The sequence below is a fragment of the Plectropomus leopardus genome, chromosome 5, assembly GCF_026936395.1.
Source record: "Plectropomus leopardus strain MGB_pleo_1.0 chromosome 5, ASM2693639v1, whole genome shotgun sequence".
Classification (NCBI taxonomy): Eukaryota; Metazoa; Chordata; class Actinopteri; order Perciformes; family Serranidae; genus Plectropomus; species Plectropomus leopardus.
The window spans coordinates 36,498,789-36,524,182 of NC_142180.1; the positions used below are offsets into that span (position 1 = coordinate 36,498,789).

General features: G+C 39.5%; 3 protein-coding genes across 12 annotated transcripts in view; 1 reads left to right on the plus strand and 2 right to left on the minus strand.

Moving 5' to 3' along the window:
* Nucleotides 1-1,835: 1,835 nt before the first annotated feature.
* Nucleotides 1,836-10,792, plus strand: LOC121941283 (glomulin-like). 4 transcript variants are annotated; one of them, XM_042484041.2, is made up of 18 exons: nt 1,840-2,053; nt 2,940-3,065; nt 4,189-4,311; nt 4,392-4,500; nt 5,529-5,778; nt 6,083-6,173; nt 6,252-6,418; nt 6,499-6,552; nt 6,636-6,666; nt 6,982-7,071; nt 7,455-7,496; nt 7,594-7,667; nt 8,199-8,283; nt 8,379-8,488; nt 9,138-9,201; nt 9,290-9,425; nt 9,514-9,608; nt 10,417-10,792. In XM_042484041.2, the coding sequence occupies exons 1-18, from the start codon at nt 1,979-1,981 to the stop codon at nt 10,510-10,512; spliced, it is 1,818 nt and encodes a 605-aa protein (XP_042339975.2). In that variant the 5' UTR covers nt 1,840-1,978; the 3' UTR covers nt 10,513-10,792. The 4 variants fall into 4 exon arrangements, 3 of the variants coding, with proteins under 3 accessions (XP_087934272.1, XP_042339975.2, XP_087934273.1); XM_088078146.1 differs by having other exon boundaries at nt 1,839-2,053; nt 6,083-6,418; XR_015776685.1 differs by lacking the exon at nt 10,417-10,792 and having other exon boundaries at nt 1,836-2,053; nt 6,083-6,418; nt 9,294-9,425.
* c5h1orf146 (chromosome 5 C1orf146 homolog) lies at nt 10,562-13,088 on the minus strand. Of its 2 annotated transcripts, none has more exons than XM_042484043.2 (5): nt 12,863-13,088; nt 12,563-12,659; nt 11,292-11,463; nt 11,074-11,152; nt 10,562-10,923 (listed from the first exon to the last, which is right to left on the minus strand). In XM_042484043.2, exons 1-5 carry the CDS (start codon nt 12,926-12,928, stop codon nt 10,816-10,818), a joined length of 522 nt encoding a protein of 173 aa, XP_042339977.1. In that variant the 5' UTR covers nt 12,929-13,088; the 3' UTR covers nt 10,562-10,815. The 2 variants fall into 2 exon arrangements, with proteins under 2 accessions (XP_042339977.1, XP_042339978.1); XM_042484044.2 differs by having other exon boundaries at nt 10,570-10,923; nt 12,563-12,656; nt 12,863-13,087.
* Nucleotides 13,089-13,256: 168 nt separating this feature from the next.
* Nucleotides 13,257-25,394, minus strand: part of btbd8 (BTB domain containing 8) — a 41,878-nt gene continuing 29,740 nt past the window's right edge. For all 6 annotated transcript variants that reach the window (XM_088078142.1, XM_088078141.1, XM_088078143.1 and 3 more), the window contains 4 exons: nt 23,408-23,495; nt 20,790-20,914; nt 18,831-20,711; nt 13,257-14,967 (listed from right to left, as the gene is read on the minus strand). In XM_088078142.1, coding sequence (XP_087934268.1) covers nt 14,465-14,967; nt 18,831-20,711; nt 20,790-20,914; nt 23,408-23,495 — 2,597 coding nt within the window. In that variant the 3' untranslated portion in view covers nt 13,257-14,464. The remainder of the gene's footprint in view (nt 14,968-18,830; nt 20,712-20,789; nt 20,915-23,407; nt 23,496-25,394) is intronic.

The window sequence follows — 25,394 nt, forward strand, 5'->3', positions numbered from 1 at the left end:
TGCACTGTTGATTCATTTATCAATTATTTTGTCAATTAATCAATTAGTCATTTGGTCTATAAAATGTCAGAAAATGGTGAAAAATATCAATCAGTGTTATGCAGGACCTGAGATGAGATTCTCTGATGTCTTGTTTTTTTCAGTTAAAGTCATATGTTTGATCATTCCTTTTGCTTTATGTTTTTCATTGTCTGTAAATGTTACTTTTTTTGTCTGCTTGTAATTTCAAAAGATTTTGACTGTTTTTTCTAAAAAGTGACTAAAACCAACTAGTTGATTAGTTAGATCAGTTGGTGATAAATGTAATAATTTACAACTAATTGATTAATCAATAATTGATGCAGCTCTAATAGTAACTCTGTTATATTTGTTTGAACTAAAGGCCCGCTCACTTTCTTTATCTGAAGCTTTGAGAAGTCTTCCTCAGCAGAGATTGCTCAGTAAACTCAAACACAACTTAAGGACAAATATTAATATTTCATTAAAATAATAAAATAATTTATTTGACATATTAGATGATCTGCTTTATTGCAGCAACAAGAAGACATAAATAATATGATAAACATGCTCTGATCCTATTTACTTGTGTGTTTCCTGCACACGGGACCGACTGTCAAAACGAAACCTCATCAGCCAGCAATTAAGAATGACAAAATCAGGGACAAACACGGAGTGAGCAGCAGTGTTTGCCGTGTTTGCTTTGTGGCTTTTGTCTGAGGCTTTCGTCACACAGCAATACAGAGAGCAAACTTGATGCGGCAGATGTCGGCTAAATCCGACCGTTCAAACACGCGTCTCTCCCTATTCATCTAAAATCAGGACTTGAGCTGCTCCTTTACTGAATATGTGCGGCTGAAGCAGGAAGTCAGTGATTGTTCTTCTATTATATTACACACACACAAACACACCAACGCTGGGGGGGAAGAGATGATCCGAGCCTTTGAAGCCTTTGTGTTTACACAGAGCAGCAATATGTTGTCATAGAACAATCATGGAAAGGCACTCTTAATCCTGGTGCTTCTCTGCACGACAGGCTCCTCCATTTAATTATGAGGAAAAGTCAGCGAGCGTTACAGGTGGATTTATTTGTCTAAACCAAACTGACAAATCACAAAGGGGCTCAGACCAGCAGAGGTTAATCTAATCATCTTTCATATAATTTAATTTAGAGGAACACAGCAGTCCTTTTACTGCAATAAAAGCAAATCATGCATCACATTTGTTGACTTTTTCAAATCATACCGTTGTAATGGACACCGAGATGCCAGTAGGAGCGAAATAATTGTTTTTGTAATTTTTTTAAGCAAAACATTCTCTGATTTCATGTTTTGTAAGAAAATTTTATGCTTTTCTTTGTCATCATAAATGATAATAAATTAACTGAATAATGACACACACACACACACACACACACACACACAAAAAAAAAATAATTTTCTCAGATGCTACAGCAATATGAAAATGCATATGAAATGCTATTCTGATCACAAACTGTGTGCGGTGGCATATCCCCACCTACAGTGCAGGAAGTCAGGCAAATATCGCAGTAAGTGGGTGTTTAACGGGTAACACAGCCTGCAAGATAAATGCAAACACATTCAGTGGACCCTCACTGGATTACAAAGCTATTTACAGAGAAGTCCCCTGGTGTAATATATTTGGGGTCTTTCCAAAGCATGATCACCTCTGAACTATATATTTTACAGGACTGAAAGCGCTATTGAACTAGATCCTTCCAGACTCTTCCACGTTTTTCTGTGACCACGCAGAAGCGCTCTGGTTTAATCCTATTACATGTCAAGCACAAAGGGAGATAAGAGGTTTATGTTGGGGTTCCTTACAGACTGAATCTCTCTCCCTGTCCCCAGAGAGCGAGAGAGAGCTACATTTTTGGTCATTTTGATACCGGTGCTGACACTGGTTCTTACAGCTGCCGCAGCGCCTGTTAGGGAGCGCTGAGAATAAAGACATATTGATAATGGGATTGCCTACAAGGGCTGAGGGGATGCTTATGATGAACGAAGATGAGGTGAATGACCTAATCCACAGATGGGTGAGTCAACAATAGTCTATTACTGTCGTACAATTTATCTCCTGTCATAATGAAACTGTGGGGGACTTTTGAAGTTAACACTTTTATGAAATCAGCCACCGACTTTGATAAATGTGTTGCTGGCGTCAAAAGTCAACATGAACTGGATTACCTATCAAAATAAAAAAGGTGACAGGAAAGAGATTCTTTAGTTACAGCTGGTGTAGGCAGTTTTCTAGAAAAGGAAATACAAAATATTGCTATAATTTGTAAATATAGCCCTCCTCCTACAGCTCCCCCCTCTCCCCCTCAGTGTCTGACACTCTGAGTCAAGAGACTGGCACTTAGACTTAATACACAAATTTCCAATTAAATTCCATAATTTATTTATTTATTTTTTTTCAAATGTGCAATAAGGGGTTTTAAGGCACAATAATTCTCTATATCACTGCCTTTATGGCAATATTTGGCGCAATATTTCAACCACAACAAGCCTGAGTCAGAAGCCAAGCTGACATGCATAAGTTTTCTCACAGACCACTTTAATTATATTAGACTGAGAGATTATCATGGACATTTTTTGCCCCAAAAAGCTATTTTATACCAGAATTAAATATTTGTTTTATATGGTTTATGCTAAGAATGAAAATCTGCTTAAATATCAAGTGATGAAGGGTCGGGTGGATCAGTGGATAAAGCAGGCACCCCATATACGAAGGCAGTGTCCTTGTCGCAGCAGCCGCAGGTTCGATTCCAGCTTGCGACCCTTTGCTTGATGTCATCCCCTCTCTCTCTCCCCCTTTCACGCTAGCAATCTTCTGTCCTATCTAATAAAGGCAAAAATGAATAATCTAAAAAAAAAATATCAAGTGATAACTAGCGTTTCCTGCCTCCATCTGACATTTAGCGAAATACTCCAGAAGACGATTTGAATCCAGAGGACTACCAGCAGTTCAAGAATTTGGGATCCACCTGTCTCACTCAGGGCGACAGTGCACAACTACTGAAATTTCTTCAGAATGAGAAAAACCAGGTATTTCTGCTCCGCCAGAAACACACCTGACAGACAGGTCTGCTCTTTCCTCGATCCTCACTCACAGTACTCACACCGTACACACATGAAGTGACCGTGTTAATCTGTCAAACGGCACAAACACACTGCAGCCTCCTGAGCAACAACAGCAGCAGACACTTCCTCGCTACCACACTACGCTTAACATTAACACGCAGCCACCGCTCTGCGCCGGCTGGCCTCCTGACCTGGAGGTGTGAGGAGGAAACAAGCAGATAGTCAGTCAGATTTCTCGCTCCACTGATAACCCTCTTCATTACTGCACTCCTCTAAGTGCCCTTGGTTGTCCCTTCTCTCTACGCTGTTCTGTGCAACGTACTTTCAGAAGCATGCATCCTTCCTCTGTCTGCGGCCGAAGCAATCTCAAGGGGCTCAAATGATCGATTATCAAATAAAAAATCCTTGACTTTGAGTTAGGGAAAAGAGAACAAACCTTGGACATGAAGGAGATACGTTTTACAGCTGGAGCATTAACAGCAGTGATACTCAACCTGCTTTGCCTGGGGGCCACTTTTGCAAAATGACAGGAGGCCAGGGGCCAGTCGCAGCAGCCCTGTATACGTTTCTAGGATTTAATGATTATTCTTGGATCTTAGGACATTTTTTCAGAATTTTCTAGACATTCTAGATTTTTTTTTAAAGATTTTAGGACATTTCTAAGATATCAGGGCATTTTTTGTGATACAAGGATATTTTATAGATTTTAGGACATTTGTAGTATTTTAGGACTTGTCTTGGATTTTAGGATGGGTTTGTTTTAGAATTTTAGGATATTTCTAGGATTTTAAGACATTTCTAGGATTTTAGGAAATTTCGATCATTTTAGGATGTCTTTTGGGAGTTAAGGGTGTTAGAGATTTTAAGTTAGTGCACACCAGTTCCAGTGAAATTGTCTACAAGTATACAATCAAATAATTATGAGTAATTAAGTTTCCAGTGATAAATGTATGATGAATGAGCATTTACTTTGTTTTAAATTTATTTTTATCTTTTAATTTCATTTTCCCTCCTACCAATTTATGCATAATTCTTCACTGGCAAGTTTTTGTAAATTATTGGGATATCAATATCCTTTTTTGTTTAGGGGGTTGTGAAGTCTATGGGCTGTGTTCTCATTGCACCTCTTGTAAATGAAGTGGTTAAAAAAGAGAAGAGAGAGAGAGAGAGTCTCGATCACTGCCAGGCTGCCATCACACATCTGACCAGGGTACGTACAAACGATTCATCGATACAATGAGACGCGATGCTCTCTTTACATTAGAATTAATTTCTGATCTGTTTGTCTAGACTTGCAACCTGAATGAACTCCTGCATAGCCTGCTCCAGCTAATCGAAGACATCGATCCAGGAGCCATTTCTGAGACCATCTTAGCCGTTGCTCCACATGTGCAAACAGGTAACACAACTCTACCTCACATCCTCAACCTGCAGAGGAATAAAGCACCACAGTAACACTTTCTATGGAACCTGTAACTCCTAAAGTCCTTATAATGTTTTGTAGTACGTTATGACAATACTTGGTGAAGGTCATACGAGGTCAAATATTACATTTACTCATAATCTTCAAGATACGTGAAAGACATTCATGCAAAAACCATCACACTTGTAATTCCTGAAGACTGCCAAGCAATTCTTATGATGCATGATTCAAGTGTTTTAACCCTTAACAATATTATTCCTTTTACAAAAATGATTTAATCCTTAATATTAATTGTTAACTATATAGGACAAAAGCTGCCACAAACAAATATAAATAAATGACTTGATAAATAATTTGATATGCATTTAAGCAGACCAAAAATATTAAAAATAAGTGTAGGCATTGATAAATATGATATAAACTGATATTTCTGTTTTAATGAGCTTCTATATTTAGTTATAAAATTCCCCTATTTAAGTACCTTCCAATTTTTTTTGATTAATTTTTTTTATTTATTATTTATTATTTGCATTTTCCTGCCTATTTATTTCTGTATTATTTTCTTTATGTGTCTTTATGCATTTCTTCCTCATATGAAAATGAGGGTGTTGTTATCTAAAATGTATTATTGGGTCAACTTTTCAGCTTTTTTGGGTACATTTAATGACATTAATTTTTTCATCTAGTCTATTTTTTTGTCAGCTTCTGTGCTACATAGTCTTAAGGGGAGGACAAAATAATAGAAACACCTGTCGATATACTGCAATTTTATTCGAAAGCAGCACAAACCTCACCCTCCAAAATGCTCATTATTTGAATCAACACCTTTCAACAAACAACAGACATTGTAATTCAAGGGAGAGGGTTTCCTGATCAAAAGGCCTTCGTCCTTGTAGATGTATTCATGGTCTACTCGTGAACAAGCAAATACAGACGGTTAAAAAAGTTGATGTTTGTCTCCCCCTGCTGTGCAGCTCTGCTAACTACAACCTTGTGTCTCAAAGTGCTGCTGCAGCTGGATGACAGAAAGGCAGTCGGAGTGGGTTTGGCTCTGACAGCCCTGCAGAAGCAGTTGTCCCGGCTGCCTGTGCCCTACACGCATCAGCAGGAGGAGGCTGATGAGCTCGGTGTGTGTCGCTGCTACAGCGCCTTGTCTGTGTTTACAAAACCATTCATCGAGGAGGTGAAGAGCAGAAATGGAAACTATCCTGTGTCCACTGAGGATGAGGAGCTAAGGACAGAGCTGCTCAAATTGTAGGTTTTTGTCTCTGGGTTAAAGGCAGGGTAACAGGATTTTATTTAATTATTATTTTAGATTTTTACCTTTTTTTTCTTCTATTCTTTTTTTTTTTTTAAACCATTTGATTAAATGTGTCAATTTTTGTTAATTTTAACCTGTTTTAGTTTCATGTTTTTTTTAGTTTTTCTTTAAGCTATACTAAAAAAATAATCTACCACTTATAATATTCATATTTCATATTAGGTTAAAATAATAATGTTAGCGTAAAACAATAATAACAAAAACAGTTGTAAGAGGTTTGGTTATGACTATTTGCAGCTGCATGAGGAGTTTGAGGGAGCCGTTGCTCGAGGCTGAACTGAACCGAAACAGAAAATCGGCACTGTGGCTTTTTGCAACAGAGATAATGGTAAAAGCGGGTTTTTCTTTTCTATCAATGGGAAAGCAGTGGAATAAAGGATGGTTAAATGTGACTTGGTCTCTACAGATCACGCTACCTGCAATCCACGAGTCCCTGTCAGAGCTCCTGTTCTTCAGCCCTCTGAAGAAAAGCACCCACACAGACGACAGTCAGTCGGTGGAGTCAAAAGCTTGTCTGGCTTATCTGCTGTTTGTCCAGCTCATCAACATCGACAGCTTTCCGGCAGTGTTCAGGTGAAATACTGAAAAGCTGTAAATGTGGACAGACTGCTGATGCACCGACAAACTATTTATACTGTTTTCTGCTGTCTCAGTCCCGAATTTGTTCTTCAGTGCAACATGGAGTACATCAATCAACTGCTCAGTAGGTATGCTGTCAGTGCAATATGAACAAAATGTAATCCTCCTTAAAAATGATTGTTCTCATAATGTAATCTTGTTTCTTTGACAGCAAGAAGGAATCGCACTTGCTCAAAGGACTGGTAAGGTCACATCAATGTGCAGACAAAGTCTGTGATAAGACAACACAAATAAAATTAGTGAAAGCCGAAAAGGAAATGTTCTAAAAATTAGCTTAGATGGATGATTATATATAATTCTTTTTTATTTTTACTTTTATTATCATCATTGTTTTTATTAATATTATTATTATTGTTCATTTTCTTGTATGTTTTTACTAATTTCTTGCTAATGTTTGGATCATTTCTTGTTAAGCGGCTCGTCACCCTCCAATGTTTTTGCAGAAATGAAGCCTATTGGATCAGGTTTTAGAGGGTTAATTATGCATTTTTGCTTAGGCACTGTATGAAAAAAGCCTGGAGAACGTGCAGGACAGCAGCCTTCCAGTGACTCTACAGGAACTGAGGAGCTTCTATAATGTACCACAGGTGAGACAAAAACGCCACCAGCCTCCGAATTACAGTCTGAAAAGCTACAGCGAGAAGTCGTTTATCAAAACATGAGCAGTTTACCTGCAGGACTCTGTTAGGGAGTTCATCAGGATAACAGATTTAATGAGCAATTACTTTTTAAGGGCGATGAGACTTCTGACTTAAACTGGTGACTGTATTTAAAACCAGATGTAGGATAAGGCATGCACATTTAAAACAGCAAACCACAAACAAAAACAACATGCTCTGTTGGTAATACTACCACTGCGATTACAATTATTCCAATCAAAGCCCTGTTGATCATGCTGACCTACACATCTAGCTGATTTAAATAAACTTTATTCACTAATCTTTGACCTGTGTTGTGGTGAATCTCAAAGAACCTGCGGCTACTTCTTACTGACTGCCCAATGAAGCATTTGGTGAGTAAGATAGAGTTATGCATCATGAGAGAAATGCATTCAGTGAAACACACAAATTTGTTGAATTTTCCTTTTTTTGCGATCACTGCTTCCCCAGAGAGAATCTGGACTTCAAGTTTTCCAGCTCTTCATCAATAAATTAGATGCTGAAGCAAAGCACAAGTTCTTCAGGTAAGACTGAAAATACCAAACATTCATGTGTGCCGATGATAGCACGCAGATTTCACTAACAAATGTCATCAGGATCTATTATATATTCATGGGATGCAATTCATATAAAATATTTACATTTCACATTTTTATATCATATTTTGAATACATTTTTCCTAGTTTAACCCTTAGGGACTGTTTGGTGCATTTTATGCTCTTTTCATTCTTCATTTTTGGACCATTTTAGCTATCTTCATACAATGCCATAAATTTTGGCAAGATCGTGTGTTTGTGTTTAATCTTGAAATTTGCAGCTCAGCTCTATATGATTGGAGACTTGATCTATGATCTACATGATTTTCTACTTTTAAATCAATAATATGCGCTTGGTCTGCTACACTGTTACACATGTTTGCATCATTTCATTTGAAAAGGATTTAATGATTCCTATATTTTTGATTTTTATTCTTCTTTTCTTTGCTGTACTCTTTCTCTGCAGCTACATCTTACTGATCAGACGTCTGTTAACAAAAGTCATGTTTTCTGCTGCAGGTGCATGTTAAAAACCAGCAACCATGCAGGAGTAGAGAGTCACATCGTAAAGAGCATCAGGAGGCAAGCTGAAATTTCTATGGAGGTGAGATTAAAAAAAAAGCTGTTTTCATGCACTGATAAGATCCTGCTTCTGTATTTGATGATTTTATTTGAAGGTGTTTTTTTACTCTCTTTCAGCCAGGTAATGCCAATAAATGGTTCCTGGGGGAGGAGTTCCTCTCATTGTTGGGACTGGTTTTTTGTTTGCCACAAGGTGCTGAGACAGATCTGCTGAACAGTATGGACAGGTAAGAAAAAAACAGACAAACAGGCCTGTTTATGTGTTACTTTTAAGTCTACACTCAGCATTTTACATTAACTACAGATAACATAGATTACATTTACTGTTTTCCAAAGACTGATACGGCTTTTGGCGATCTGAGTTTCAAAGTGTGGAACAACAAAGTCCTAAGTTTTTCAAATCTTGCATGTAGGGGCCTTTATTTTTGGTCAAATCACAAACCAAGTAAATGTGCGCTGTAGATATGCATCTCCTGTATGTTTCGGTTTTGGAAGACAACAAAAATTTAGGCTGCATTTCATGTACTATGGAGCTACATTACTGTAGATTTAGATGTAAAAATCTACGTCACAATCAGCTAAAGCTCTAATTAAAGACCGACTTTTCCGGGTTTTTCCAAATGTAAACGGTCACTCAGACATTAGTAAAAAGCAGTGACATAGGTTAGAGCGCTGATATTAACCCTTTGAAACCTGCAACAATTGGCTTAATTTCTTTCAAAGACAGAGGAAAAAGGCAATGAGCAACAAAAGAAGAAAAAAAAAGCTGTCAGCCACCATGAATTCAACTTTAAGACAAAACGTGTGTAACTGTGAGAACCGGGACACTTTATCCAAACTGAGCCAATAAGCAATGCCCTGTCTCTGTTTATCCAGGATAATGGAGTGTCTGAATCTGCTACGCTACCTCTTCATCAGAGACAAAGAACTGAGGAGCAATGTAAGTCAGTCTAATTCAACACTCTCACTGCTCCTCTGCCAGCCAGCCTGGTTAATGCACAGCGCTGATCTGCTCCTCCTGCCTTCAGACAGATGTGTGGGAAGAGCTGTGCAGGATCAAAGATGAATACCTAAAAATGCTGCGCGTGTGTATCAGCATATCAAGAGGATATTATTCGGCTGAACTGAAGGCACTGCGGGAGGATCAAAAGCTAAAAGCAAAAGGTAGGCATTAGCTGCTAATCTGTGGAACAAAATGACATTGAAATAACCTTTGTGCAAGTGGTGGGACTATCTCAATTTTCCTCCCCAGAAGCCCGAGATGCTGCCAGATCCACCAGACTAGTTCAAAGCATTAAAGTGAAACATGAGAAAGTGTCTAATATGTCCCCAGAGGTCCAACATCAGGTACAGAAACTTTCTTTCCTATTAACCCTCAGGGACTGTTTGTTGCATTTACACGCTTTTCACTCTTCATTTTTTGATTCCTTTGGCTGTGTTTGTGCATATGGCATACATTTTGGCAAGACTGTCTTTTTATGTTTAATTTTGGGATTTCAAGCTCAGCTCCTACAATAAGTCTAAAATACATTGTGTGAACAAAATTGTTACATTCTTGCTGTTAAGAACATAAAATGTTCCATTGAAACCCATTCAAACTGCAGTTTTTGATCCCACGGCCATAAAATATAAAAACATGCATTGTATCATTTCTGGGTGTCATTCTGGGCTTTTGACTTGATATTTGTAATTTTGACTTTTTTCCATCTGATAGCATTTTTTTTTTTACCATATTTGGCATATGGAGAAAATACATGCTATTTTCACTAGGTGACCTGTCACAGTCAATGTTGCTGCAAATCACTGACGCATCCCAGACTGAGATAAGAAAAAAGGAAAAAATCTACTTTGTATGTTATGTATCAGAATATCTATATATTTTTTTTTAAATCTAAAAACAGTGGCACCATGACATAACCCTGGCATTTAAAGGCTTAAAATTCTGAAAATGAATGAATATTTGATATTTATGATTAGGACTGATGTTGGTCAAGATTTACTCAATGAAAGTAGAAAATAATATTAATGTATAATATTTTTTAAAGCTTGATTTTGAAAAGGGCACTTTGTGCACAGAGGGATAAGAGTGTGCATATTATCACTTTGATTTTGACCTTTTGAGGAGTCGCAAGCTGATTATTGTCACTTGTGGCAGGTGTTGCAGAGCGCTTTGGTGACTTTTGACCTGATGGAGAGTCTTATCGTCCGTATTGAAGAGATCGCAGAGGAAAAGCAGAAGATCCTAAACTAATCGAGATCCTCACTTCAGATTGTTGTTATTTTCATAAACACTGCTTTAATTTACTGCTTTTATTTACTCTAATTTACTTGCAATATGATTGATAACAAAAACATGCATTGAATAAAATTATTTTTCTATGCCAAAGTTATTGTAAGAAATATTTAAAAAGTAGAAAAAAAAGTGCTAATATACTGAAAAACATCTTTTAAATTTGCTTTTGTATATTCACCAATAAAGCTTGTACTGGTTAGTGTTAAATAAAACAACAAAAGTGTTCAGTGTGTGAAAACGTGCTGGATCATATGCTTAGCTTTAGAGAGTGTCTCTCAGCATCTCCCACACAGGACTGCTTTCAACGATGTGACCTCGAGCCAGAGACATCCGGTCGCGGATGCTGTCCACGTGTGGCTTACTGGTGGCCTGCAGATAAATGAGCTGTGGCTTATTTCAAAGTGTTACAAGAGTAAAACAGCATGTCTTAGGCAATTTCCCCTTGGGAATCACTAAAATATTTCTGATTCTGATTCTAATTCATTATCCAGAATAACACAATGCTGCCTCAGTCTTTACCTTGGCAATTGTCAACATTCCTTTGACCATCTCTGCATTGTTTCGCACCGGCAGGATCCTGAGATTGCTGCCAAAGAATCTAAAAGAGAAAAAAGACAACTATCAGAAATCTAGGAATCACAATGCCTATGAAACATGCATGCTGGTCAAGCTAAATAAAGATAAGAACTTGGGGAGGTGACTGAATTCGTAAAGACATAACAGAGCCACTCATCTACCTGCGCTGAATCAGCGACAAGATTTCCAATTCCCTTTTCCCATTAAAGGGGGCATACAGAAGGAGGAAGCTGTTCCGGTGCACTTGCACAAAAGTCTTTATCCTCTCAATGAGTCCAGGTTCATCAAAATTCTCCAGGAGGTCTTGAGGGTCAACCAACAGAAATGCAGTTCCTGGGCAAGTAAATTATAAATGTTGATAACAGATTTTTTCATGACAGACTTTAAGGTATATTTGTGGTTTGTGTTTTCAAGTTAAGGATCCTCGAGCAGTCTATCAAAGTACAACTGTTTTTGTACAAAGATAATGTTGTTTAGCTAGGGGGGATGCAAATCTATCGTACTATTGTACTAAAAAAACAACTGCAAAGAAATAAATAAGACTACAAAAGATACACAAATAACAGAGACTTGCTAAAACAACCAAAGAGACATAAAACAACCACAAAGAAATAGAAAATAACCACAAAGAGACATAAAACAATCAGAGACATAAAATAACCACAGACAAAATAATTATGAAGGAAAGCAAATCTATCACACTAATTTAAAAAACACTGCAAACAGATGCAAAACAACTACAAAAAGCACACAAAATAATTCACTAAAAAAAACCATAAAGAGACATAAAACAACCATAATTAGAAAAGAAACAAGAAGGAAGGGACACAAAGTTATCAAAAACAGTGACAAAACAACTTGTGGACACACCCATAAGGAGACACAAAATGACCACCAAGAGACATTATGATTACAAAGGCTGGCAAATCTATTACACTAATAAAAAGGAAAAACAACTGCAAAGAGACGCAAACAACTACAAAAAGGTACACAAAATAACAAAGACAAAGACACAAAGAGGTATAAAACAACCACAAAGAGACATAAAATAACCACAGAGATACATAAAACAAATTACAGAGACATGAAATAACCACAAACAGACATAAAATGACCACCAAGAGACATTAAAATAACTATGGAGGAAAGCAAATCTATCACACTAATAAAAAAAACTGCAAACAGATGTAAAACACCTCCAAAAGACACACAAAATAACTCACTTAAACAACCACAAAGACACATAAAACAACCACAAAGACACATAAAACAACCACAAAGACACATAAAATAACCACTAAGAGAAACAAAATGACCATAATGAGAAATAAAACTAGAAGCAAACAAGTTGATCAAAAACAGACCCCGGTGTCCATTGTCTCATAGTCTGCGTTTGGGTTACCTGTCATCATAAATACAGCAGGTGGTTTACCTGACAGGGGGAAAATGAAGGTTCCGGTCTCGACGCTGTCTGAAAACCGGATCCGGTGCTGCTGCGCGCTGAGCATCCTGTTTGTGTTGTGGTTCTGCTAAAACAAATAAAGATAATTTAATTAAAATAGCTTCCAAATGAGACTAAAGTTTGGAAACAGGATAAATAAGTGAGCCGTTTTCACCTTTAGCCACATTTTGGGTTTTCGTGTTAGCTTTTATGTTAAGCTAGCTAACGACAGATAGCTAGCAAACATTTTTCACGTTATTAAACGCAAAATGTTTAAAAGTTTGCTCTTACCTGGAGTGATGTGCTGACGATAATGGTTGTTTTCCACTGAGGAGCCGCTTCTTTGTGTGTTTCCATTACCTCCTGCTCGCTAAAAGGCAAATTAACGGTCTGAAAACGGCACCGTCACACCGAAACGACGGTTTGGGCTCGTTAGGCTAACGTCCTCGCGCTGCGAGCCGCCTTTGTATTTTGAACGCAGCACGAGCGTCAGTTTGTGACGTCATCAGAAACCCACGAGAGGCCGCTGTGGTTTAATTTAACACTTTATTGACTCTTCAGTGTTTTTAGTGGCTAAAAATAAAAAATAAAAAAAAAACAAAAAAAACCCCGCTAAAATCAACGTTTTGTTGTTTGTTTTTTTTTCTTTGCAAAAAAAATTCATTCGATTAATCGTCTTCTTTAGTTTTTTTTTTTTTTATCTTTTTATTAGTTCAGTGTAAGTTGCCAGAGAGAGTTTGCTCATTTTAGTTTCATTTTCAGCATTTCTAAAATATTTGGTTACATGTTTGTTTTTTTATATATTTGTTATTTATCAGAAGGAATCGGGTGACACTTACAATATCTTTCAAGCACTGAGGAGTAATGGGTGTTTTATTTTTTAGGCGTAGCAGAGGAACATTCAACTTTTAATGGTCATAGTTTTTATTTATTTAAAACATGATAGAGCCCCGAAACCCACCAGAGGTTTTAAAAAGCATGTTTTCGTTTTTTTTAAAAATAACTAAAAAACTACACCATTTTCACAGCCAGAAACTGTGAAATAATGTGGAGGAAGGCTCGTGCAGTCATTCAGGGAGGCAAAGGAAAAGTATTTGTAGCTTGATTTAACTAAAATGTTGTTTTTTTACATGTAGTTGTAGTTTAGATAATGGTATAATAACTTTGCCGTGGACACAGGTATGCCTTTACTAGTTGAGCTAATTAACAGCAGCTGTTTGTGATTTCTTTATGATCAAATATTTGTCCACTTGTTCCTGTATAAACTCTTCATGGCAAAAACTACAACGTGTTGAGTAATTAACATTTCACGTGTCTCAGCAAGCCAGTGAGAAAATGTCAATGTCATTAATTACACCTGTGCAGACAGGTAAAATTACAGTAAAAAACTGAGCATAAATCAGTGTAGGATATGTCTTTGTTGCCCAGCCCAACAGTAGATCCTCTGTGACTCGAGAGTGAGGACCACATTTCATTTGTTCAAGAAACACAAACCTTTATTTTCAGTATGACACTAAATGCAAGCCAGTTGGCTGATATTGTTTTGTCTTTAAGAAACTTCAGTCCACCATATAACCAGAAGACTGCCATGAGAAAGATTTCTTTTCTTACTCTATTCTTTTCTAGAGCGTCGAAGCAACATCAATGAAACAGTCAGACATAGAAAAATATCAGCATGCATAACAGCCCGTTTGTGCCAAGAAACCGTCCACTGAGGGCGTAATGAGGAACGCAAACAAGCTGCTGCAAAGTCCAGAGTTCTGCAGAGTCCAGAAAAGACATCAGGACAGAATGTGATATTAATTTTTAATAAATTAAGACAGAAGTTGATGTGAAGATGGCCAAAGTTCCCAGAGAAGGTGTCAACTGTCCCGCAGGCTCTCCTCTGTGCACTCAGTGATGTGTCTCCAGTTCCACGATGGTCCACTCCCCCTGCGGAGACGCAGCGTCCTCTGGGGAGAAGCTGGTTACTGTGATGCTGGTGGAGGAGTCCTCCATGGGCGAGATGAGCTCCGCCCAGCGTTTGAAGGTCTCCTTCTCCGGGGACAGGAAGGCCTGCGAGTCCAGGCAGTCGCGAGACAGCGACAGCGTCTGCTTGATAAGGTACTGGGCCAGGTTGAGCTCCTCGGGCACGGGGTTTATGACGCCCAGATTGGACTCGTGGTCTGAGAGGAGCTGCCTGAGCAGGCTCCAGTCCCGCTCCGCAAACTCATTGCTTTTGTCATCATTGTCCCCTTTTTGCTTTTCTTCCTCCGCCTGCAGTTTAACATTCCTGTCCCTGTCCGAGCAGTGCTCGAAGGCTTCTCCCACGTCCATCTCGTAAATGGGAGAGAGGGCTTTGGACGGCCGGCGGTCATGTTTGCAGGTTTGATCCAATCTGTCACAACCATTGTCCCCTAAAAACAATTGACAATACTGCAAAATGACAAAATGATTCACTCCTCCACACAGTTTCTTTTTTTTTTTCATCTCAGAGACTAGTCGCTGCCTTCTACAATGAAACACTGAATGTTTCCTTTAATGCAACTGTGTCCTTCAGGAGATGCTCCACAGTGAAGTCAGGTGAGGACAGCACAGCACGAAACCAGAGACTCTGATGGTCTCATGATGGCTGGGTAAACTGCATTTTGAGAGTGCTAAGTTATACACACATCATGTAGGTGCAAGGCGTATATGAGGAAAAAAGTAACGCCTGCACACCTTATTCCATGTCACACAAGTTTAGTGAAGCACTGAAATTCAAAGATCTGGTTCAAACCCTGTTCAGCGCTAAAAAAAAAAAACTTTCTGAAAGAAAGTTTACATAATTTGAGAGGAATTAGTTGTTAAAGAAACAATAAATGCAAAATATCATTGTTTTTCAGTCAAAGCAGTTAATTTATGGAGTGGGAAATTGAAAACATCTAGAACATTTAATGATTTTAAACTTTTTTAAAAACAATATATTAAAGCCATATGAGCTGGTAAAAAGAGAGAGGGAAACGGGCAATACGATACATGATAGGCAGGTTGCTTTTCAAAGTGCACTACAAAAACATAAGCTCTAAAAACAAGGAAAAAAAAGCACTAAAATGGGTTAAATATTACTTAATAATAGAAAAATTATCTGGAAGGAAAACAGGAAAATTTCTCTTAAAATTTAACAAAAACTGTGCCACTGTCTCTTAGAATAAGGCTAAACGTTTGGGAATTTTCTGGGAAATATATCTTTTTTTTGGGAATTATATCTTTTTTTGAGGGATTTATATCTTTTTTTGGTCTTAATTCTTGTTTGATTATATCAAGGTTTGCATGGTGAAAATTGGGGCAAAAATGGGAAATATTAATGTTGAACTTGTTTTTATAAAATTGAAAAAAGGGCGGTAGGATTTGGTAAGTATTCACTTCCTCCTATTCCTTTCAGGGCATGAAATACTTCATTAAACTTGTGTAGCACGAAATACGTGTGCAGGCTTAACATTTTTTCTTCATGTACGCTGGTTAAACTGCAATACCAATTTCAAATTCATCGGTTTTTGATTCACCATCACTTCATATATGGATATCTGGGGTAAACAGTTGCCTTAAAGGCGATTACGCACAGAGGAGCGCTAGTCTGAATGCATCTCTTTATCCACCGTTTCAAACAAAGTAAGCCATGCATTGCCAGCACCAGTGAGCTTTGCATTTGCAAGTAACAGTGATATGTTCTGAGATTTACATGCAGGTCTTTGAACGGGCAGACCTCATGAACAGACTGAAATATTGTCACAGAAACCTAAAAAAAATGCAAGCAACAGTGCTTTAGAAGCACAAAACGATGGCACACCACCATTGACATTCATCGTGTTTTTTCTGTTTTTAACAATTTTTAAAAAGGCAGAAGATGATCACTGTTTGGTATTGAAAACAAAATAATTTTATACATGTTTGCATGGGGATAGACCCTCAGTTATGGTGCAGCAGGATTTCTTTTTCTGAATATGATAGTGAAAAAAGAGAGACATGGCAGGACTATGAAAGCTGCTGTAGAGACACATCACACACTTTACAGAGGAGGATACTGACACTACACACACCTACTGAACAGAAGCTTATAGACGAAAAAACACACATCTCTTTAAAAGTGGAAGTCTATGTATCGAGACATAATTCTACTGGGTATGACAAAAGGTAATGGATAATGAAAAAAATAATAATAAAAATAGAGGGGGATGACAAAATAATTTTAATAACATGCATGTGTGCAGTGCAAAAATTAAAAACAAACAAAAACTCAGGAACAGGTACATTCTCCAATAGAAATAAAGATAAACAGCAAGGAGATGCAAGGGGGGAAGTCCCCAGTATCACACACTTTTCTGAGAAGCAGTGGCAGTTTAGTGTCTTCTAGTTTGTACCCTCATTGTGTTTTTACCTTAATGTCAGGCAACAGAAATTTCAAAGAAATCATCACTAGATTTTAATTTACCTGAACACATTTTTAAAAAGGTGCTACATATAGCACTTTAACATCAACAAATCTCTCTAAATTTATTTTGAGCTGTTTGTACAATTACTGCAAACAGAGAGACCATCGCTGAGAGGTCGAGCAGCATCGGTGACGCTGCGCTGAATCGGACATAAGTGGGTATCAAAAGGTCCAAATTGTGTTTTTGTTCCTCAAAATGTTTCTTTTTCAAAACTGCAAAGGTTTAATAAATGAAAAGTCTAATGTATTTATGCTTTTAAATAAACCAAAAGGAAAAGCAACACTCTTAGCTGGTGCTGGTGTTTATGGGAAATTTAAACCCAATCACCTGAAAAAATGTTGGCATTGTTCATTTCTGCAAACCACAGATACATTTTATTTGTAAATTATGTAGATATAGGACATATTGAAACTTGTTTCTTTATATTTCAACATTGTGGTTAATGTGTGGTTAGATTTATGGTGATAAAAAGATCATATTTTGGCTTAAATGCCCTGTTAGTGGCAAAATTTCCACTGCAAACGCAGCAATGTCTCATTTAAAACAACTGCTTTCTGTGTCACTTTCCTGGCAGGAAATGTAGCGATGTGTTGGTAAAAAACAGCCATTTTTTGAGACACTATCCTGGCTGGAAAAGCATGATGTCTTAGTAAAAAGACAACCACTTTTTTGGCACTGCCCTAACTGGAAACACAGCAACGTCTCATTAAAAAACAACTGCTTTCTGTGGCACAATCCCAGCAAAACACAGCGATGTGCTGGTTAAAACAACCGTTTTTCTTGACTCCATCTTTTGTGGAAACAAAGCTACAGGTTGCTTGAAAAAGAAAAACATTCAGAGGCTGCGAAGTTGCTTGAAGTGCAGCAAGAACTCAAAAATGCAACCGGTTTTGTTAATTGTTGGGTCTTGAACAGTGGTCTGCAATCTGGCAATGGTCTGGTCTAGGTGTCACGGTTTGCTCATATACTTTTGAAACATCGGTATGATACGTATAAAAAGATACAAATTTGTATGTTTTTATACGTATCATACATGATTGACATTTATGTCACGTGTCCATGGTTTGCAGAAGCATGTAGTCAAAACATCACCATTAGACATAAAATGATGTCAACAATGGTCCCTGTTCATAGTAATTATACTGACAAACCACAATTAATTTGGCAATGATGTATTGATGTTAAAATCATATTTAAAGCACCTTCCACTATGTCAAATCATCTGTGGCCCAAAAAGGCCAAAGTCTGTTCCACTGCAAAAAAGAAATGACAAAAATAATCAAAAAATCTTATTTTTATGTACATAAAAGTGCATTGGTATAACTATGTCACAGGCCTTGTCACAAGGCAGATTTCTTTTCGACAGATACAATTCTATGATCAGTCTTAGTGAAATGTACACTGCTTTCCCCTTTTTTCTGCGTAAACTGCGGCCTAAACGCCCCTCGCTAAAGGTAGTTCAGTTGTTTCAAATGTACACTTAAGTTATGATGAGACCAATCACCATCTTTTAAAAGGATATGGATGTTGCAAATTCAAATTTACAACGGCTACACGATCGATGGGTTGAAATGAGTGGAAGCTTCAGCTATGAAAATATGATGATTTCATTTGAATTTTTAATTATTTGCTGCACTATATCCTTTTATTGTGAAAGAGGGATAGGTGCATGTTGGATGTGGGTAAGGTCTGGGAATCAGAGCAGAGGAGAATGAATCTTGCAGGGATAAACTATACCTTTTACTGATGAGTTTGGGGGTAAGAGATGGCTTTGGGGGTCTAGGAAGGGTCCGAGGATCATACATTACCTGCTGGAGATTGTGCAGCATGTACAGGAGAGTCCCCTGTCAGCTGAGGATCATTTAAGTCTAGATGTAAATCAGCTTTCTTGCTTTCTGAGGGCTGATTTTTGCGCGGCGCTCCGTTGTATTGTTCGGTGTGCCGCAGATCCAGGTGGCACGGGCGCTCCTGAGGAGGGAGGTCTCTGGTGTCGGCATCCAGAGGAGGGCTGCTGGACTTCACTCCATCGACGTGGTTGCTCTCCTCCTGCACGGGCTCCTCGAGCTCCGTTAGGAAGACGGATGATTTTTCTTCCTGTTCGTCGTCGTGTTTGGCATCTGCACTTTCGGGATGGCACGGCAGGTGGTTCTGCTGGTCACCAGAGGGGGCACAATTAGACTGAGGGGCTGTGGAGTCAGACTCGAAAACGTCACAGGGAGTCACAACGTCGTCTGGCTGTTGAGGCGGAGTTTGAGCGCCACCCTCTTCTGATCCCAACTCCTCGCACTCGTCGACAGAGAGCAACACTGAGCGACGGAAGTTAGATGTTGACTGATAGTCGGGCTGCTCGTTCTCCTGGTCCACACCTTCGTCATCGAACGCAAGGTTGACGATCCCCTGATAGTGCGGCGAAGGCTCAGTCGGCGGCGGAGCTTGGCCTGGAATCACCTCAACTTCTGACCTCTCATCCTCCGTCGCCTCCTCGTCCTCGTCCTCCTCCTCTGAGGAGAACAGCTGTGGGTCGGGGACGCTTTTTACAGTCACAGTGGCCTCGACCTCCGAGTGCTCCTCCTCCACAGCGACCTCGTCTCTGTGCAACCAGGAGCGAGGACGCTGCTGTCTTACTCCCTCCTCCTCACTGGTGGTCTCCGCTTCCCGTCCACGCAGCCGCACCTCCACCCTCAACCCAGCGCCGCCCTCGTACATCTTTAACTCCTCGGGGGTGCTCGTGTCGCTGCTGCTGCGGCCCAGGAAGTCGTGACAGCGCATGGTGCCGCACTTGGACACCCCTCTGTCGTTGGAGCAGTCGTCATCCTGCGAGCCTCCCGCGTCGTAGTCCTCCGAGCGGGGCTTGATGTCGTCAGAGGAAGTGGTGTGCGTGCTGCCGGTCTCGGACTCAGGGCTGACCTGATGGTGGATGCCGCTCCAGGAGTCCTCGATGGGAGTGTCAGTGCTTCCCATGCTGCAGGGGGTGTCTGCAGGGCGTTCAGTGTCTCTCGGGGAATTTGGGGAGCTGACCTCGTGAACTTGGGCTCCGCTGATGTGAGCGGCGATGACACCGCTCGGGGACTGTTTTGTTTTAGTCCCTTCGGTCTGTTTGCAAGCGTCTGCATTAGCGGGTTTGACCTGGGGGGCGCTGTCGGCTGCTGGTGCACTGTTTGTGTTTTCTGTCTGTGTTTCAGCCGTCTGGAGACTCTCCTTCGGGCTCGATTCGAGCTGAAGGCTGAGTGAATCTCCTTCGCCCTGGCTCGCTGGCTCTGCTGCAGGCTGCAGCGTTACCTCTGTGCTATCTTTATCACCAGCGCTCTCAGTTGGAGCCGTTTTACAGTCTGAATTTTTACCGTTTGCTACTTCTTTTGCTTTACTTCCAGATTTCTTGGAGGCAGCTGCGGTTTTGGAAGCCCCTCCAGACTTTGGAGAAGCTTTCTCCGTAGATAATTCAGTAGTACTTTTGGGCTTTGGTCCAGACTTGGCAGCGACTGCGCTAGATTGCTTGGTGGGGGCCGAGGAGGCTTTTGGTGGTTTAGCACTGGATTTAGTCGAGGCTCCAGTCGCCGGAGCGGGCTTTGTGATCTTCTTTTTAGGAACTTCACTGGCTGCTTTGTCTGGAGCCGAAGATTTCAGCCCCTCCTTGCCGTCTTCTTTCCTCGGGGACGCTGGCTTTTTCATGGAGGGTCCGTGCTTAGAGACTAAACCAAAGACAGAACAATACGTTAGTGCACAGCTGCAGGATAGTGGCATACATGTGCAGACTTTGAACATCTCACCATGGTGCTCTGGTGTGCCTCGTCCCTTGGTTTCTGCTCTGGCTGCTGCGCCTCCAGTAGACGTTTTCTCTGAAGCACCAGTCTTGGCTTTGACACTTTCTCTCACACTTGACTTATTGGTAGGACTGTGATTGGTGAAAAAAAACAGGAGAAACCATAAAACAACAGTGACCACAGATGCTTTAAACACAACATCCCCAGTAAGTTTTTAACAACATGGAATATTTCAAAAAAATATGATCAATCTGAACTTTTAAGAACAAAGTGACAATTTTACAAGGCTTCATCTCTTCACAGTTCATGCCTGGAAGAGATGAAGCCTCTCTTCTTGGAAGGATATTTCATAATTTTGGAGTGCAGTTAACAAAAAGCTGTGCTATTTTCTTGTGTGTATAAATGTGTGTATTTACAAACTCAGCAGCAAAAGATCTGAGAGCTCGTGAAGGATTTAAACGACAGAGTCTGTAATGTAGACTGGTCCCAAACCATTTAAAACCTGAGCAAACTGGCTTGATTTCTCTCAGTAACATGGAAGAAAGGCAATGATAAGAAATGGCCCCAAAATAATTAAGAAATTAGTAAAAAGTTACAATAAAATGACCAGAAAAAAGCAAAAAAAAAAAAAATTAAAAAAACAAAAACAAACAAGACAATGACTCCAAGAATGTGTGACAAAAATAAAGCAAAAAAAAAAAATTAAACATTTAATAACATAATTTTAAGTATATTATTTTACCAATTATATATTTCTGGAATTCTTTTTCCTTTTTAGGATAATATATAGTTTCCCCACAGCTAATTTTTCATCTTTTACTCCTCTCAGGTTTCAGAGGTTTAAACACTTGTGAATGGCATCTGAACGCAGGAAGACACACGGGTGTTGGTTCTAAAGGGTTAAAACTTGTTCATTTTATGTCTTGTATATTTTGTTCTGCTGCCCTGTGAAGCAGTTCCTAACACTGTTTTTGAAAAGTGCTCTATAAATAAACATTATTATTAGCATTATTATAATAATGTCTGGCTCACATCATCGTTCAAACATGTTTCTGAGGAGAGTTTCAGGGAAAGTGAAATAGTTAAGTAATATTTAGCACCAGCAGGAGGCAGCAAAGTTTTTTCTCCCATTTTGTCAAGGAGGAGCCTCTGAGACATGAGCTGACTATCAAAGGTATTGCCAGTTGGTACTTGTGTCCTTGAGATGAATATTTTACCGTTTTTTTAACAAAATATATCTGCAGGACCAAGAGAACAGGGAGCACATTTTTTACAGTTTGAGATTTGCTCTGTGCCAAAGGTGGATGGATTTTTTTTTATTACCGGACATCTTAGTGAATTTATCCAGTTAAGTTTTAAAGAATTGACTTTAGATTGTGATGATAGTTGATGATATGATCGGTCTGGTTTAAAAAATACTTTTTGGTCTCACGATCTATATTTAGGTTAGAGGGGAGTTCAATATTTTCATTTATACAGCTAACTGCAGCAGACTAAAGCACACAAATCCATAGAAATTAAATTTTGATACTGTATAGATAATCTGTTAACTGTACCATCTGTTTCTTTACAAAAGCAGGCTTTCCAGAGATTCAGCCACGATGTGTTGTGTTAGGCTAGCAGCTATTTATTGGCTCGCTTACATGGTTGCTTTCCAGGGAGACTGTTAAATATTGATGTGCTCCCAGGACAGATGGAGTTTGGATGCTGCAGTTTGTAAAAACGGATATTTTTAACATCTTTGAAGGACAGATGAGAGGCTTGTCAGAAAACGCTTCACAGCTGCTTTTAACCTTCTGACAGCTGCATGTGGCCTAAAAAAAACAAGCAGGTGATGCTGCGCTGCATCACTCAGCTTAATTGACCCACATTTACATCCCTGAACATGCACTGTGAGGTGCGTTTGTTTTGTTTCCAAGGTCCTGAATGCTTGAAGCTAATGGAGTTGAGTATATTGGCATTGAGCTCATATTGCAACCTGGTCATGTTAAAAATGCAGTGAGGATGCAAACACTCATCAAAGCTGTATTGACTGCAGTGTGACCCCATGCAAACACTAAAAAATGTCAGTTTCTCTCTTTAGGTTACTGAAACATTTTTGCAAGTTCCAAGTCAAGTTCCAGGCCCCCAAACCACAAGTCCTTAAAGGCCAAACTTGTCATTTCTGTTGTCATTTAAATGCAGCCTTGACCGCTTCCCTGTGGTATTTGGGCATTTGACATATAACATAATACTGGAGGACTGAGAGTCCAAGTGGTCGGCAAAATTATGTTTATCCGTGTAAGAAATGAGAAAAACCTAAAGAGGGTGGTTTTGCTGAGTTTTGTTTATCTATAATTGTATAATGCTCTTACATTAATGTTGGCTTGTACAGGTCATTATTAAAAACCAAAGTGCTCACTGCCAACTTTCTACCTAAACCCTTATAGAGAATCTCCAAAAACTTTAAACTTGAAAAACTTTTACATTTTTTTTAAAGGCTTTTACCACCAAATTGGATTCACCTTACGGGAAGTCGACATCACTTAGAGCCTTTAAACATTACATCTTGCATTTCACTGAACACACAAGAGACAATGACAAAGCACACTGATAAGCACCAGAACGTTTAAGATGAAGCTCACCTGCTGATCTTTGCTGTGTCTGTTTTCTGCTGAGGTTTTGTCAGTGGGGATTTGTTCACCGCCTTCGCCTGGTGTTTGGGCTTTGCGCCTAAAACACAGAAAATAAACCGCATGCATAGCTGTTGTAAATTAATGTTTGTCAGGGCAGACAGTTTAAATAAGAATAAACCAAGCAAACTTCAATGTAGAAGAGATACATACTATAGCAGGTTAGTGTAATGTGCTGTTAGTGTGTGAGCTCATATCACAGACGTATAGTAAGCCACTTTCAGGGTGGCATTCAGTGACACATGCTGCGCTCATACTGGCAGGATAGGCAGCTGAGAGCCAGTTTTGCCATATTTTCTAATGCAGCATACCCACTGCATGGTCGGGCACGGCTCCACTCACTCGGAGCCACTCTGTTTTGGTTTTCCACTGGCAAAAGTTGTGGATAGTATCTGGTACTTTAACCTTGGGCAAGGTTCAGAGCATGCTGAGACAAAAATATGAGTTAAAACAGTGCAAACCACTGAATGGTCAGAAAGAATACGCTCTTGCACGACAAGACATCCTGCACAAACCCGACATTTTTAAATAGCCAAACTGCTGCCAATAGCATTGCAACTTTTTATTCTCTTAATCCAGATTTTTTAGCGCCCAGTAGCTCATGCCCCATGTACAAAGGCAATGCCCTTGCTGCAGCGCCCACAGGTGCAATTCCGGCTGGTGGCCCTTTGCCCTTTGTCATCCCCTTTCACACTTGCACTCTCTCTTGTTAAATAAAGCCAAAAAAGGACAAAGGCAGCCTACAAAAAACCCACATCATGGTCAACAACGTACAGACATTATCCGTTTGGTTTCCATGAAAGCATCCAGCAAGAGAACACACTGTGTTTGTGTGACGTAAAACATGTCACAGCAGTGTCACACCGGTTTAGGATAACGCCTGTTCACACAGGACACACCGCTGCCCCGCGCTCTGCAGCCGGGACACAGGCTGCAGGGATAGCTAAAGAAAATACACTGATGATCTAAAATCAGCGATATAAAGATAGAGCTGGGCAATAAATCGATTTTATCGATTAATGCAATTTGTGGTTCAATAAATGACAGTGGAGAGATCTACACAAACACACACCACACATACACACACACACACACACAATAACATGACAGCAAGCGTTAATGTTTGAACTGGTTTTGCAGCGTCAGATCTGGAACAATCCACAGTCCGCTGCAAAGTTTGTTTAAATGCTCTTGCAACTAACCAACTTATTTCAGCATCTCGAACAGAAGCGTGCAGCTGAGTGGGACAAATGTGTCGAGATGCACAAGATGGCATCAGCCCACAAACACCCAATAAAAAGCAGCCGACATTAGTGGAGTCATTTTCTCATTGTGTCCCGTCTGACAGGAAAGCGACCCGCTGCAAAGCTGTTAGTGGTGCAGTCCTGCTGCATATCACGAAAGATACGGTGCCCATATATACAAAGGGAAAGCCTGCAGCTTTACCCACGTGCTGAAAACTATCCACCCCATGCATGTGGTACCAGCTGCCCCGCCTCATCTGTACAACTGTACACGTGAAAAGATCACAGAGAGCTGGAGGGGATGTCATCGGACTCCACTACAACAGACCGATGGTCCAGTCATTTAAACGAATAACATTATTTGTTAACATGAAATAATGTTGAGCAACGGTTGTATGATTTCAGAATCAATCATTGTCAATACTCTGTAAAAAAAGCAAAACTGACTTGAAGCCCTTTTCATTTCAAATTTCAAATTTTTCAGTTTGCTTTTTTTTTACTTTTATTGCTAAAATCAAAGCAAAACTTGTTTTGAGTAATGTCTGTCATTTGTAGTTTTTAACATATGCATCCCATGCTCACTTCTTCCACATGTTTGTCAGTTGTGTCTAAACAGAGTAACAGAGTGTAAAAGAGACAAGCACACACACACACACACACACACACACACACACACACACACACACACACACACA